Below are 15,414 nucleotides of genomic sequence, written 5' to 3' on the forward strand. Positions count from 1 at the left end.
TAAGAAATTATAAGTAGGTTAAAGTTTTTATAAAATATAATTGGAATTAGAATAAAAGACTTTTCGAGGGTTGGAAGGTCTAAAATACCCAGTTTTTCGCAATCGTAATATTCTGATTTTTGGTAATAACTAATAAACAAGATGCAATTTGGTAATAAATAAGAATAGTCACGTAAAATAATTGACAAGTGTATTATTAATCAACCGAGTTTTTCTACTTACGTAGAAGTCGAATTACAGTTTTTTTTTTTTTTTCAGTATACTAAACACAATAGAAACATTCGCACATTACAACCACGGATGCCAAGCTGGATCCATCCGGCACAAATTGTCATTACTATTGGCAGCGGCGACCAAAGTGCTGACTTTAGACTCATTTCCATCAAAGGTTGATAACCCTTGTAGCCTATTTATTATCGCATTAACGGCTTTATTTACCAAACCAATCAAAATTTCTCCCTCCACCTGACCACTTCCACCAGTGTCCTTTTCCTTCTCGTCGGCAGTTTTCTTCTTGTGCCATGCTATCATCTCATCTCGCAAAACTGCTTTCAGAATAGCAGCGACTTTGACACTCGGTTGAACCAAGCAACGAGCCGCAGCAATCATACTTGCGGTAAGAGGACCGGCCACTCCAATCATTGTCAAAAACTCAACCATGTTTGGCGTTAGACGGAAAGGCACAGGTCTGTTGGCATCGAGTTCTCCGTTTGAGTCTTCAACATCAAACTTAAAGTATGATACACTTAGAAGGCCCGAATCTTGATGAATGTACAGCATATCTGCATTGAGTCGTGTGAGGTGTAGCACGTATTCGGCAAGATTGACCAGAGCCATTTGCAGCGTCAGCATTTTGCGGAATGTCCAATAAAATGTGGCTGACGGGAACGTGACGTTGGCCCATTCACGCAACAGAGTTCGTGGAACCATAATCTGCTGTACGTCTTTGTGAATATCTCGTAAAACTTGGTGGCTAGCCTATTTACAAAGAAAAGTTTGAAAATTTGACCATCAAAATAGAATAAGGGAGACTGCTTACCTGACTTCCTCTTGCTTGAATGGTGGCTAATCTTTCATAGTATTTAGCGATGGGCATATCATGTTCAATGTTTCGTTTAACACAACGTAGCCTGTAAATATCGAGTAACGTAGCACTGGATGGGTTGTCTTCTACTAGTCTCATTTGTGGAGAAACAGCCACAACACGAGGTACAGTGAAGTTCAGGAATCTCTTTGACGTTTCCTTATGCTTGTTCAAGTAGTTGTTTAACATTCTAAGCAGTTGCAAAACACGTTCCTCTCTTCTAGCGTCGCCGAGACCTGCATCGTTCACAACCAAGTATGGGTAGATCTTTCCATTGTGTCCTCGAATGTAGAGACGCCTGGCTGCCGTGTTATGCTTTTGAACGATTTCCACGCGCGGCAAGAAACGGGCTATCCGGACATAGTAATGCGTGTGCTAAAACGGGAAAGCGTAGTAAATTTAGAATTTATATCAAAATAGAATGATAACACAGGAAATCGATCGAAGTAACGAAAACCAAATCAGATCTTATCAGCAACCGTCATCGAATAGCTCGACCAATATGGGAGCAGTCCTTGTTAATAAGTTTTTCATCATTTTTGGCGGACATTTCTTTTTGGGTTTCATAAAGTGAGAAGAAATTTTGTTTACCTTGGGGAGCAAAAATTCCCCGGGAAGTTCTACTTCCGCTGTTTGTAGATTAAAGTTGCTGAGGAACCGACATTTTTCTTCGATAAGGAAAGACCTAAATAAATCACACAAATTGGAATATAGAAATCAGGCTGAGGAAACTTTTTCATGGCAAAATATAATGAATGTAATTTCCGAAAAGTATAATTTCATACCTGGGCAATAGTTTAGTTTTGGCTTCCAAAATCTTTATCCACTTTTTCAATTTGTGAATAAGATTGTGAAGCTTCATGGCGCCGGGCAAAGTGAAGTCGAAATCAGTTGAAAACTGAGTTTTCATTCGTTGAAACACTGGATCCTGAGCTGTGGCTTGAGCTCGACGTGCTAAACTTTCGGATGCAGCACTGCTAAAAGAACCACTTGCAGAATTGGCAATGTTTTCAATGCCTATTCCAAAAGTCGCCACCAGTTTTTTCACGAAGCTCAGCGTGTGCGGAGTGATTGTGGCTTCGGCAACGGATCCTCGATTTTCGAAAGCGATGGCATAACATTTTGCGAGACCTTGTCGCAACTGACGTAGTACTTCTTCATACCTATTAAGGCAAGCAAAACAAAAAAATGTAAATTTAAAATTTAATCTAAGAATATTTATGTTCTTACCAATTTTCCCTGAACCAAACCATTTGATCGACGATGCCTTCGAGAGAAGACAAAACAGTGGGATGCAAGTCTCTCTGCATGTGCATGATCCGTGAGCAACGCCACATAGGTTCGGTAGCCTTGATGGGGCCAGCTCCTTCCATCCCAGCAGCTGGAGTGCTGCTTTGAGGTGCGCCATTGGTGACATTAGCACTAGTCTCGGTGGAAGCTTGATTAGCAGCCAATTCCGCAGATTTATATCGCTCTCTCTGTTCGATTTTCAGCGTCAGGTATAAAGTGCGGATGGGAAAGTACACTGCTTGAGGAAACATCCGTCCAACTTGACTCAACAAGTTGAGCACTAACTTCCCTTCATCACGAACAAGGCACACCAGAAGTTGGGGAATCCAAGGTAACCATTGCACTGGCGGAACTCCAACACAATATTTGTCCAACGATTCAGCTAATGAAAGCTTGTCATCGTCGTACGTCAAAAGCCAAAGCACCTTGGCCAGATATTTCCTTGATTTGGATTCGTTTTGGTGACGACACGCATGTAAGAAACACGTAATTGCAGAAACTCCGATCCCGATGTTGCGAGAGTCTTTGGTGAAAACTTGTTCCAAATGGTCACCCCATAAGGCCCAAGCTTTAACGAGGGTGTCATGCATTTGTACAGCGGCTGAAAAAGCTTTGTTAGCATCGTCTGCTCTGCCAATTTGAGCTAATAACATTCCTTTTAATGCGTAGAGCTCCGCCGTCATTTCTTTGGCAAAGTATTTCAAATTCGTTGATTCTATGACTTCGAGTCCTTCTTGTAGTTCATTTTTCCCCAATACGTTGGCAGCTTGAAGGTAGCATTTGACTTGCTGTCTGATTTTTTGGAAACAATCGACAATCGGAACGCTGGGAATACTGTAGATCCTAGCTAACGAATCAAGGCACACACCCGTTAAATTATGCTTTCGAGCCACTTTGCCGAAATGAATGATAGCCTGGGCAGAGGCGTGAACTCCAAGCATAGATTGAGCGCTGGCCTGTTGATCGCTTTGCTGATCATAATGGGACACGATGAACTGATAGTGATGTTGCCTCCACGTGAATACATCGCTCCAATGACTCAAGTCGTCAGCGATGACCGGTAATCTATTTCTCCATGTTTTGACGATGGCTTTAACATCGTGCAGAGTTCCGGGACGAGACTGAAGAAGGCCTTGATGAATCTGGGCTGCTTCCTGAAGTTCAACTACTTGCTGGGCGGCTTGAAGAGTTGTCAGGTGAACGTGAGACACTATTGCGGGCAGACGTCTCCATTCGCGAATACAAAGACTACTGGCAAGTTCTACATAGCGTTCAACCATGTTGGGATGTTGTTCCTCTGGATGACACATGGCTAAGAAACCACGGTATAAATTGACCTTCCAGGCATACTCCTTCGGACAGGCTTGTTCCAGCTGAGTTAATGCATCACGCACAACAACCCAATTAGGTGTACGCCAGGCACTTTCTAAAACAAGTTGGTAATTCAAGCATTCGGGAGACAACCCAAATTCTTGAAGCAGTTCCCATTGATTTAATTCTTTTCCGCAACGGATCCAGTGTTCTTCCAGCAACCTGTACTCGCTCTGAAGGGAAACAGGAGCAGGCGTGTTAATGAATTCTTGACGAACTTTGGTCATAGCAAGCTCGTAAGTTCCTTGGGCTTGTTCGAAAAATCCTTGTTGTTCATAAGCAACACCAATAATTGTTTCCGGAAGATGAGCACGGCGTTGCCATAAGCCACTCCATAAGTCTTCTTCTTTTAGCGTGCTGATAATACAAGAACATTAATTTTTATTTTGTCTCATCAAACAAATGCGGAATGAAGTTTATACCTGTACATTTCCGAGAGAGCATCAAGAGTTTCTTGGTGAGAAAGTGCTCCAGGTTCTAGATCGTACTCGGCACCAATTTCCTTTTGCTTGACCTACGCAATAAATAGATAAACCATTAAATTCGTCCTCTTAGAATATATTAAATTTTCTTACTTTTGTATGGGCAGGGGAGTTAGAGGTATCAAACGCTAGTTGCTCCAGCATCAACGTCATTCGATGCCATAGATTGTGAGATTTACCCAGGTACTTCAACAAACAGGGTTTAATGCGAATGGGTGGACTACAAAGCGAAAGAGCTTCCGCGAAAGTGTTGATGGCACTCGGTTGGCAGTCTTTTTGAATCACATGTGCGCCACTGCACAAAAATGGCACTAGTTCGACAGAAAGCGCTTGCTGCTGCCTCTCACCGAGAACTTTCCAAATACGAGGAAACAAATCCAACCAGAGAACTTCAGCTAGCGACGTATCCATGTGGGCCAACTGTGCAACGGCTTCCAAAAACTGTGACGACGTCACTTCCTTGCCGCTTTCAAGAAATTTGACTTGGCGATTCACCAAAGTGGCTAGGCCGGTTTTGTTCATCCCAGAAGGCGTGAGAGGATCGTTAGGGGCGTTACTTAAATCCATGTCAATATCGTCTTCCTTGACGTGAGCGAAAACGTCTAGTAATTCTTCAGGCTCCTCCTTGATGTTTCCTGCGACACTGAAGGTTTCTCTCTCACTGGCATCCGCTGTAGCGATGACGGAGGTTACACCAGGAAGTAAAGCAGAGGCAGGAGCAGTATGAATAGGAGTTCCAGAAACAGATGTTACCAAAATCAATTCTAAGCATTGCTTGATCCAGTAATGGGCTGAAATGGCTTCCCAATTTTGGGAACAAACTATGTACAGGAGTCGATCGTGTAGACGCCGTCGCATACTCGTATCGAGAACTTGAAAAAATTTTGCTCTCGTTGCTGGCTGAGGACAACGAAGTCCAGCGAGGAATGCTGGTTCCAATTTCGACACCAATTCTGAGCCTTTAAGGGATTCTTCACAGTAGACGAAGTTGATCAGCTCGAGAAAAGCAATATTCAGTTCCACGTCATCTGGAAAACGTTTCTCCAAACACTGCATCATTTTAACAAGAAGAATAGATTTTTCACGCAAACTCGGTCCTTGGTTGATGGCGATAGGGGTTTTCGTTTTCATCCACTCGTCTAGCATGCGAACAATCGACCGCACCACTTTGGATTCACTGCTCTTTTCTAATAGACCGACTAGAATAGAACCAATGAAAGCCTTTCGCATTTCAACACCCATGACTCCAACACGATTTTTCACCAAATCCAGGCTGAGGATGAGCAACTCGCACGAACTGAAACCGCTCTCAGGTACAGTAGTGGTAGCATTAGCCTGGCGATCATTAGTAGCAGGTATTAAATGTTCTCGAGTCATTCTTTGCAAAGCTCTCATGAAAGACGTTATCAGCCGATCGATGTAGCAAGGGTTGTTGGTGCACGCAGCTTTAAGCAGCATCAAGGTTCCAAGTAGAGACGTTGACGGTGCGGTAGTGTTTCTCTCGTATGCCCCTAATCCTTCATAAATGGCTTTCGTAACGGCAGCGTATAAACCTTCAAGCTCTTCATGCTTCGAGGCCACATTTGAGTTGGTTGGCTCAGTTGGAAACACTGACATAAGACGAGAAAGAAGTCCATGAAGGCATCGAATAACCTAAAGAAACAAAATATCCCAAAATATTAGAAAATTGTTACAAGACATATTGGGTAAGATTTAATTACTTTGGGATTCGTGCAATTCATGAGTGAAGAAAGCCCGCGTTGAAGTGGTTTGAAGCCTGCCAGGATTTGTTCCTTCCGCAAAATACTTAACAGGAATGTTAGTAAATCGAGAGCTGTACAAATATTGGTGAAATTTGGAGCAGAAGCGGCTGCTGCTGCCGATGCGGCCGCAGTAGCGGCTGCGGGAGAATCGGCAGTCTGAAACAGTCGATCGAACCAAGCTAGTTTCAGTTCACAATTTGGCCAAACATCGGGTTTTAAAGCCATCTTCAGAAGAGCCACACATCGTTTAGATAACTGCTCGCCCGAACTGTTGGCGGTCGAGGTTGCATCGTTCACCTGATAAGAGATTGAAAAAACATTTTAGCACGTATACTAACTCAAAAACATACACACAAAGCATACCTGACACGCCAGTCTTAATAAAAAGTTTGCTATGGCATCACAGTGAGTTTTCTCAATCGGTTTACTGACTTCCAGCATTTTCCCTGAAGAAGAAGATGAGGCAAGTCGTGGCTTCTTTGCTTCTGGAAGTCCGTCATTTCCTGATCGTTTTACGGATCCAGATGGCATGGTCTCATCACAGGACTCACCTCCTGAATCAGCTTCATCCTTCATACGCTGAAGCTCCCACTTGAGGACAACTTCGGCCAATTCGACGGCTAACTTCTTGTGCTCTAGCGTGGCCGTTGGAGTAAATCCCAGGCGCTGAATCGAGGTTATCATGTACTGCACCAGATGATGTCGAACTGGATAATACACCTTGTAATGACGCACCAGCAACTGGAGAATGTGCACCAGTTGAGCAATTGTGTGACCCTCTTCTACAATGATTTTCTTCGTCCAGTGGGTAAGCATGGTGTTTCCGTCCTCCATGCGAAGAGGCATAGCTGGCGTTAGAATCTCCAGTGCTTGTCGGACAACATTGCGAGCTTCAACAGCGTGGGCCTTCAACAAACTGTGGAAAACTTGCAGCACAATTCGTTTGTGAATGGCGAACTTTGCAATGATGTGACTCAACAGCAAATGGCCATGGTAACGGGTGGTTGGATCAACACAGTTCTTGCTCAACAGACACGGCCATGCAAAAGTCATAAGGCGACGTAGTTTGTTTCCCTGGCGTTTATTGGCGGCGTCGTGAATATGTTGCGAAGCTTGTTCAACCAACAAACAGCTCAGCTGAAGCAACAGGATTCGAACAGCGTCCGAAGTTCCAAAAGGATTGTCTGGATCAATCACTTTATTGATGAAAACACTAACAACGCTTTCACTGTTATCTTGGTCGGGGGTCGGTGGTGTACCAATGAGAATTTCGCCTTCTCCTCGCTCGAAACTGACGGCAAATCCTGGAATTATGATGTGTTGGAGAATTTTGGCTTTAAGTTCTTGTCCCAAGTTGGGATTTCGGAAAAGCTCGACAAACTTGAAAAAAGACGCTCGCTTCCAGTCAGCTCCATATGATTGGCCGACTGTTTTTTCCAAAAATTCTTTCAAAAAGTAGAAATCGGGAATCGTGCGATCGCACAACGCGCGCATCAAATGGAAGAGTAATTCAACTTCTTCAGGGTGCTGCTGAAAGTAATACAGTAAAATTTTGGCCAGTTGACGTTGCTCCTTTCGCTCAGCGATCGAAAGGCTTGTAGTTTTCTTTTCCTCGTAGCGACCCGAACACCAAGCTTTAGTCAGCACGGTTATTAAATCGGGCTGTTCAGATATCCACTGGTCGTCCTTGCAGATCATGATGCGCAAGATTCGAACCGTCACTTGCAGTGCATGAGGTTTGGGTGTTGTAGACTCCGAAGGCAGACCGCCAAGCACAAAATTAACCAATCGATTTGTGTTGGCCTTAATAGCGTCACGAAACGGTTTGCCTTCACTGTGGCGAACAAAATGTTCAAGGAACCGATTCCAATCAGCATCGGCAATGATATCTTCCCGTAAAAGTAAATCAATTGTTTCGGTAGGATATCGCAGAAGAAACTTGATTAAGGGCTCTCGGAAAGGACTGCCTGGTTCTAATCCTAAGGCACGTTCTGTTTGCAGCACTAATTTGCACAGGATTTCCAGGAATCTTGCCGAAGCAGCTGGAATCTGATGAAAAAGTCCAATGATGCCAATTGCAACCTTCACTTCATTGCTGCACAAGCTGCTGCTGCTGAAAGGTCCGTGGCTAGTCTGGGTAGCAACTGGACGATTTCCTCCGGTTTTAAACGCCACGATCACTACTTCGAGCCACTTGCGTAAATGCTGAAGAAGTTGTTCACAAAGCTTTTCGTTGAATACGTGGGGGAAAAGTTGAGTCGTGTGAGACAAGCGCAATATGACATTGGTAGACAAACTGCGGTAATCGCCCAGCAAGAGTAACAACGGACGAACGGCGGTATGTACAGTCTCCATTTCGATCTGAGTGCCCACCAATATCTTCTTCATACAGGAGAATGCAGTTTCTTGAAGTTCAGCATTGTTACAACTCAAAGCTTTGAAGATAACATTCAAGATCTTGTCTCGGCACTGAGTGATGTAGTGGCAAGCGGCTAACGCTTGCAAAGCGGATTTTCTCAATGGGGTCAAGTTGCTCACGGACTTGTAGCAAGGTAATTTCAGAAGAACAGTGTCGTCCACCTCGCACAGCGATAGTAGTTCGTGGAAGAAAACCTTATGCTCGACAATATTAAGATCAATGGTGAACAGTCGGGGTTTCAGCGTCGTGCAGAAGGTGTTACCGTCCATTAACCCAATTTGGGCGTTGACTGGCTGGTGTCTCAGTAAATGCTTTTTAGGCGGAATCATGTCAGCCAACACTTCCTTGTGTGGTTCCATGATGGCCGTTGGTGTTTGGTTTGTTATCCGTGCCAAAACCTGCAATAGGTGCATGGCTTGCTCACGTACAGTTGAATTTGGACTGGTCACTTGTCGTACGAGTTCATGGGTCACGTCATGCAGACTTTTCTTTTGCGCAGACAAAATTTCCGGAGAAGGAGACGATTCTGGCAGCGGAGTAGCGCACAAAAGAAGCATTTTCTCCAAATTGGCTTTGGCCATGTCAATAGCGCCGCTCGACACTTCTCCAGTGAGATCCATCATGACGAACAAGAGGGCCTTTAGGAATACATACTGATGTTCGAGAACCCACTTGAATGCCATTCGTTCAAACAGGAACTTGATGGCAATGCAACCGCCCAATTTTGCATACCAAGCTCTGTCGTAGCAAAGGCTGCACATTCGTTCTGCCAGATATTCCATTAGAGGAAGTTTACAAGCTCTCTCTTGGGAACCGAGCACAATAGATGCAGTGTCAAGCATCAACACTAGCGCCAAGTGTCCAGGTTTGCAAAGTTCTTTTTCTTCGTGGCCCATAATTGTAGCCAATGCATCAACCAAGACGAGTGGATCCATGCCTAAAATCCGTTGAGCAGAGCGACCAGGAACAAGCATAGGAAACGGCCCCGCCTGCTGGACGACGGCAACAAGAGTGTAGTGTCGGACTAGAGATACCATAGTGGGCAGAACAGCTTGCCTCAACTCCTTTATGGCTGCTGCGACGAACATGGCAGTAACCGCCGTTTGATGTACATGTCTTGCTTGCTTGTCACTGCACTGGAACGAAGGACTTTGCACAGGATGAATATCTCCTTCCAAGAACGAATGATGAGATAATAAACGCTGCATTGTGAGACGATCGTCATCCAGGTGAAGTGAAGATAGCAGAAAGCAACGAACTACTTCCCAGCATTGCGTTCGGTAAAATGGCTCGGTACTACTCGATTTCAAAGCAGAAAACGCTGTCTCCATAATCTTCTCGACGGGCAGGGAAACGGGCTGTTTCAATTCTTGGAAGTGGATAACGATGCAAGGACCAGACTCTTTGTCCCAATAGTCTAGTCGTTGCGGTTCAACCATCATTTTACGATTACCACCTCCAAACTTACCAAGGACTCTAAAGGCAACGTGTGCGATCTGGTCGTTTGGATTCCTCAAAGTACGCCATAATGCTTGCATTAGCTCAGCTCTTACTGGCTGTATATGCTCGTAAAGAAAATCTGGTTGAAGATTGTCGACACAGAGTTCTAAGGTTCTTAAACCTTGGCTCACCAAAGTCTGTGAACCATTCAGCGAAGACACAAGAGGATCCTATAAAAAAATTGGAAACAATAAAGAACAAATTTAGAAAAGAAAGAATAATAATCAAAAAAAAAACTCATAATTTTATTACCATAAGCATCGGGAGGTAAGGAAGGAGTGAAGATAACCGCACGGGAACAGTCAGGCAAAGTTCCACGAAGAGATCCTTCATATGCTGCTTGTGAAGTCCACTTTGAAGACTGTTTAGGCTTTGAAGAAGATTCGGAAGCAATGGCAAAAATTCTTGATAAAGGAGGTCATGACTACCTCCGCCGATGGATCGAAAAAGTGCCCGCAGCAGGAGGAAGTAGTTGTAGGGCTCTTTAGCACTCAAAGCTAATTCCATAGATTTGTTGACAATGTGCGGTAGATGTGGCTTTAACATTTGTTCATTCTCCGCAGCAAACAAAGAAACGCTACCAAACACAAGTTTGAACAACTTCAAATAAAGATTAGAACGCTCCATGTTCAATCCCATTTCTTCCATGTGATTCAGCAAATATTCGACGAGGATGGTGGCGAAAACAGCGGAGGTGGAAGGGTTTGCAAGAAATGAATTTGCAACTACCTGTAAAGCGCTATTGCGGTAAATACGTTCTACCACGTAGTCAATTGTTGTGGCAAATACTTCCTTGAAGGTTTGCGGGTTCATCATGGCGAAAACACCAGCAAAATGTTCCAATACTTCTTTTTCTTCTTTAGAGCGAATAGTTTGTGCTGGAACAGTCGGCCGAGCAGCGGAAGCCCCACCGACCGGAAAGCCAACGACGGTGCTATTAAGACTGCCAGACGTCTCCGCTCCGACGGCACTCGGAATATTTAAGGCGTACACATCAAGTGCTTTCATCGCCCACTGCACCAAACGGATGAATATCACCGTTTCTTTAGGTTGCAAATTCTTGCCCGTAGTAGCAACACTAGTCGTAGTATCGAGTGGAGTTTTGCAGGCCGCACATCCCCAGGTTATGGTTTTCACACCGCACACAAGCGTTTTAACTAAGCTTCGACATTCAGTGATGCTGAAGACAGGTCCCGCAACTCGAACAGCAAACTTCATCGTTTTCTCTTTTTCATCTAGAAGAACTAATGATGACCGAGTATCTTCCGGTTTCGTTTCATTCGCAGATGACGGTGAAGATGACGGTGGTGCAGCTCCATTCTGTGACCAACTTAACGAAGGAGAAGAAGGAGGCTCAGTACTAGGGGTTGCATTTGTTCCACTGTTGTCTTGCTTGTTCTTTGTCCCAGCTAAAATAGGCAACTGTAATTTCACGATGCTTTTGAATTTTAAAACAAAGACTTCAAGCATTTCTATCAGCAACTCTCTTCCAGGTCCATTTTCAACATCTGAACGTTGTCGTATGCACTCCACCAAATTCAGCAATAACTTGCAAGACATAGTCTGAATGCTTGTTGGAAGCGATTCGTCATGAACGTTTTTTGAGAATAGATGAACTGCACGAGCAAGGTCAAGCATTGGAAGGTGTTGTCGAACATGATGAACGAGGTCAGCTAACGTACTATAGGCTAAAGGTCTTAAAGATTCATTAGTTGTCCAACCTTTGCCAAACAGTAAATTTTCGTCAAATAAGCGCTCCATGAATGGAATGAAATGAAGACGGAGGTCAGTTGCCAGGATGTGCCTTGATGCTATCAGCAATTCTTTCCTCAAATGAGCAACTTCCATGGGGCACAGACTTAATAGTCCCAGTATACCATTAACCATTAGAGTAGCTTGTTGAGCAACAGCTTCTTGATAAATGCGAATGATGTAGGCCAGGAAAGATAGCGTTTTGATTTGGGCTCCAATGAAGTCTACAAAAATTTCTTTGTTAAATGCAGGATTTGCCTTGTGCTGGGCTGATGGCTGAAGGGTAATTGTAGTCATGATGAGAGGTATAAACTCTGCTACATCTTGATGAACATTATGCTTGTAAAGTTGATACATTAGGACCACAATTATTGGGAGTTCCTGCAAAACTTTCAACGACAACACTCCTTTTGGTATCAAATTATATGATATGTTGTTTCCATCAGGAGTTCGTGTTTCTGTGAGAACAACAGTGGCAGTAAATGTTTCAGCAAGTACTGCTTCAATGTTTAATTCACTTAAATCTTTAACTTTGATGGGGCTCCTTGGTTCAAATATCTTGTTTAGTTGATTCGGTAGGTCACGGTAGATGCCTTTGACAAATTGTAGAAAAGTTTGGATCTCCACACTATATTGGGGACGGTACTGTTTGTGAAGTTCAATTATGATTCGAAGACATATCAGCACATTATCTTCATTTTCTCTCTCAAGTAATCTGAACATGAGGTTAAGTGATTGTTTCACATATGGCCTTAAGTGTTCATTGGTGGGAAGACGATGAAACATTTCCAAAATCAATTTTCGGACTTGCTGAATGTTGTACTCTGCAATGAAGAGTGGTTCACTGTCTTGCAATATCTTGAGAAAATTTTTCATAGCATGATCCAAGAATGCTGGATACTGTGGGGAACTGACAATGACTTCCAAATTTTCACTTAGCTCTTGGGCTGCTTTTAGTTTGTTCTCATCCTTTGCTCCAGGATCGGAGAGCATTGAAACAAAAGAGGTAAAAGTATTCATTTGGGCCACAACATCCAACCCAGGTACCGCATTAGAAGGCCCCATTTTATCTAAATGAATGAACAACATTGAAAAATTGTTCAAAGTAAATGGAAAAAGCTCAGACTCCTCACCTGTAGTTGACGAAGTCGTGTGGTAACGTCAATTCAAATGTAGCGTCTCAGGTAGGGTTCAAAAACAATTTATATAGGCTACTCAAGATTGACATTGTTTAAAGAAGGTATTATAGATAATGACAAGCTAGAAAACAGCTAACATCATTAAGCAGATTTATGAACGGATTGAATAAAATTCAGAATAAACGCCTGTACGCTTCACCACAGAGCCAGACTGCTTCATTTACTATTTAAAACTTAAAAGTTGACTAAAGAATCATGCTTATTGCTGAAATGAAAAAAAGGCCGCAACACATGAAAATCATTCACTCATCGAGAACAAACGAGTCATGTAGCACCATCTGTTGGGTGAAATAAAAATACGGAAATGGACAGAAAATGGAGCCATCTGTGAGTAAAAGCAATTCAAGAGTCAGTTTGTAATTTTGTTAGCGTACATTTATAATTAATTAATTACACTTTACAAAACAGAAAAGAACTAATTCTTTACTGCATAACAGAGCTAATTGATCGAATAAAATATTCGTAAAAAGTCTGATGTTTTTAATTTACGATTTAATGGATTCAACATAAGCGTAACTATCTCGAAGCAGATCCCAAAAGAGTCGCAAAGTCAAAGAAATGTGTTTATTACTTTATTTTGTATTTCAGACATACATGAAATGAATAAACGAAATCAAACGGGAGGTGGAATTGGAACAAATCCAGTTGATGGTGGTGGCGGCGGCGGCGCCCAGGAAGGCGGGGGCGGCGGAATCGGAGCTAACCTAAAATATGAATGTTGATTCCATATAGTAAATATTTATATAAATCTAATCACTATTATATTTACGGAAGAAAATTCGAAGATGGAGGTGGTGGAGGTGGAGGAGCCCAGGTGGGTGGTGGAGGAGGAGGTGGAGGCATCGCCATTGTAAGTCCTTGCAACGGAGGTGGGGGAGGTGGAGGCAATCCTGACATTCCCATGTTGCTCATTTGCGGAGGAATAGGAGGGGCATCGGCAAAAAGTTGATGAGGCCGATCTGTCTGAGCAAGAGGATTTTGTGCTGCCAGAAGCCTTTCTGCTGCTGATCCATGGCGTTCACCCTTAGAATCCTTCTTGAAGGCATATGATATAGTAATTGGCCTATTACATAAATATTGGCCATTCATGGCTTCAATGGCAGCATCAGATGCATCAAAACTGGCAAAGTTGATGAATGCAAAGCCTTTTGAATTCCCTGTTGTAGGATCCCTCATGATCTGCATTCAAAAAAAACAAAATAGTAAAATTTAAAACCCCAACAATGATTTCAAATTTACCTTTGGTGTCTGAAGAATTACGCCAAATGCTGAAAATGTGTCATACTAAAAAAGCAATAATAGATTAAATGGTGTTTTGAACCTAAAGGAATACTGATTGGTTACCAAAAGTTTTTCATCAACTTCAGGATCTAAGTTTCCAATGAAAATATTTGCTCCAACATCTAAGTTTTTCTGGTGTGCTGATGCTTTGTTTACCCGAATGGGTTTACCATACAGCTTTATCATGTTCATAATTTTACATGCGTAGTCAGCATCATCTTCACTGAGGAATTCTATGAATCCGTATCCTTGATGCAGTAAAGTAATCCGATCTTTAGGCATATGCACATTTACTACAGGACCACCTTGAACGAACAACTCCCACAGCAAGGGCTCCGTAACTTTTTCGTCTAACCCACCAACATAAATGGTAGCATCTGAAAATGATAAAAATTTCACATAGTCATTTCATTTTAGTGCATAATAAACTTAAATTTCTTACCTTGATTTCTTTCTGAAACAGGTCCAGCAGCCATGCTGAAAGTAACCAAATAGTTTCCACCTGAAATTTGCAAACTTCCAAAATATAAAATGCTTGTTTGACTTGAGTGTGTCTGCCTTGTATTATTGAAGGCCGGTCAAGTGATCAGTTTTCCTATGCCAGTGCTTTTGACTAACCAAGCTCCAACTAGATGACGCCCGGTGCTAAGACCGACCCACACACTCAATAGCGGCATTGCGGCAAGGGCGGAAGGATCCGACAGGTTTTCAAATCTTAGTCTGTGTGATGTCTCGTGTCTCTTTGCAAATTGCCAAATTCCAATAAATAATGCCGTGTTTAAGCATGTATAATTACATGATTTATATCCGGAAATCCTACGAAATACTAAGAATATAAGATTTATGTATCTAACGCGTTAATAGAATACATCCTTTATTCCTTTTCCTCTCATACAGATCTTTAAGAACAATTCTTTGTAGTGTTAAACGGTCTTCTAAAATTAGATGCATAAAATGGATAACCCAATTTTGAACTGAAAATCTGATAAATCAAATATCATTTTTGGTTATGTCCCTATACTCCCTGTTCCCTAATGTTTCCGTACACCAAATGGGCCTGTTACACAGTCTGTTACACAGCCTGCTGCATGTGTAATCGATCACATATCAGGCATTTTATGCTATTAACAACTGTATGCTGAGCTGAACCTCAATTTTATAGGTTGCAACAAAATCATTTTTGGAAAAAAATCCCAGATGGGCATGTGCTGCACTTTGAGTGTGAATAACTTTTTTCTAATCGAAATCAGAGCTATAGACTCCATATTCATCC

The 15,414-nt window shown here is 42.7% G+C and overlaps 2 protein-coding genes across 2 annotated transcripts; both read right to left on the reverse strand.

The window, feature by feature from the left end:
• Nucleotides 1-173: 173 nt before the first annotated feature.
• On the reverse strand, nucleotides 174-13,050 carry LOC124341947 (transformation/transcription domain-associated protein-like). Its single transcript, XM_046794910.1, has 11 exons — nucleotides 12,795-13,050; nucleotides 10,162-12,731; nucleotides 6,354-10,079; nucleotides 5,949-6,287; nucleotides 4,321-5,880; nucleotides 4,168-4,259; nucleotides 2,315-4,102; nucleotides 1,870-2,247; nucleotides 1,676-1,769; nucleotides 1,040-1,459; nucleotides 174-978 (listed from the first exon to the last, which is right to left on the reverse strand). The coding sequence occupies exons 2-11, from the start codon at nucleotides 12,724-12,726 to the stop codon at nucleotides 289-291; spliced, it is 11,652 nt and encodes a 3,883-aa protein (XP_046650866.1). The 5' UTR covers nucleotides 12,727-12,731; nucleotides 12,795-13,050; the 3' UTR covers nucleotides 174-288.
• A 360-nt stretch (nucleotides 13,051-13,410) lies between these two features.
• LOC124344048 (splicing factor 3B subunit 4-like) lies at nucleotides 13,411-14,767 on the reverse strand. Its single transcript, XM_046797441.1, has 5 exons — nucleotides 14,584-14,767; nucleotides 14,205-14,518; nucleotides 14,100-14,144; nucleotides 13,630-14,039; nucleotides 13,411-13,564 (listed from the first exon to the last, which is right to left on the reverse strand). Exons 1-5 carry the CDS (start codon nucleotides 14,615-14,617, stop codon nucleotides 13,474-13,476), a joined length of 894 nt encoding a protein of 297 aa, XP_046653397.1. The 5' UTR covers nucleotides 14,618-14,767; the 3' UTR covers nucleotides 13,411-13,473.
• Nucleotides 14,768-15,414: the final 647 nt, after the last annotated feature.

This window comes from Daphnia pulicaria, chromosome 6, assembly GCF_021234035.1.
Source record: "Daphnia pulicaria isolate SC F1-1A chromosome 6, SC_F0-13Bv2, whole genome shotgun sequence".
NCBI classification, from domain to species: domain Eukaryota; kingdom Metazoa; phylum Arthropoda; class Branchiopoda; order Diplostraca; family Daphniidae; genus Daphnia; species Daphnia pulicaria.

What these genes read in the sequence shown, in the direction of transcription:
- LOC124341947 (XM_046794910.1), bottom strand. Translation starts at nt 12,726, where the DNA reads ATGGGGCCTTCTAATGCGGTACCTGGGTTGGATGTTGTGGCCCAAATG. An exon ending in CTTACCTCCCGATGCTTATG is followed by an intron (nt 10,080 to 10,161) that starts GTAATAAAATTA and finishes ATTTTTTTATAG; the next exon opens with GATCCTCTTGTGTCTTCGCT. An exon ending in GCTCTCTCGGAAATGTACAG is followed by an intron (nt 4,103 to 4,167) that starts GTATAAACTTCA and finishes TTGTATTATCAG; the next exon opens with CACGCTAAAAGAAGAAGACT.
- LOC124344048 (XM_046797441.1), bottom strand. Translation starts at nt 14,617, where the DNA reads ATGGCTGCTGGACCTGTTTCAGAAAGAAATCAAG. An exon ending in TAATTCTTCAGACACCAAAG is followed by an intron (nt 14,040 to 14,099) that starts GTAAATTTGAAA and finishes TTTTGAATGCAG; the next exon opens with ATCATGAGGGATCCTACAAC. An exon ending in CCATCTTCGAATTTTCTTCC is followed by an intron (nt 13,565 to 13,629) that starts GTAAATATAATA and finishes TTCATATTTTAG; the next exon opens with GTTAGCTCCGATTCCGCCGC.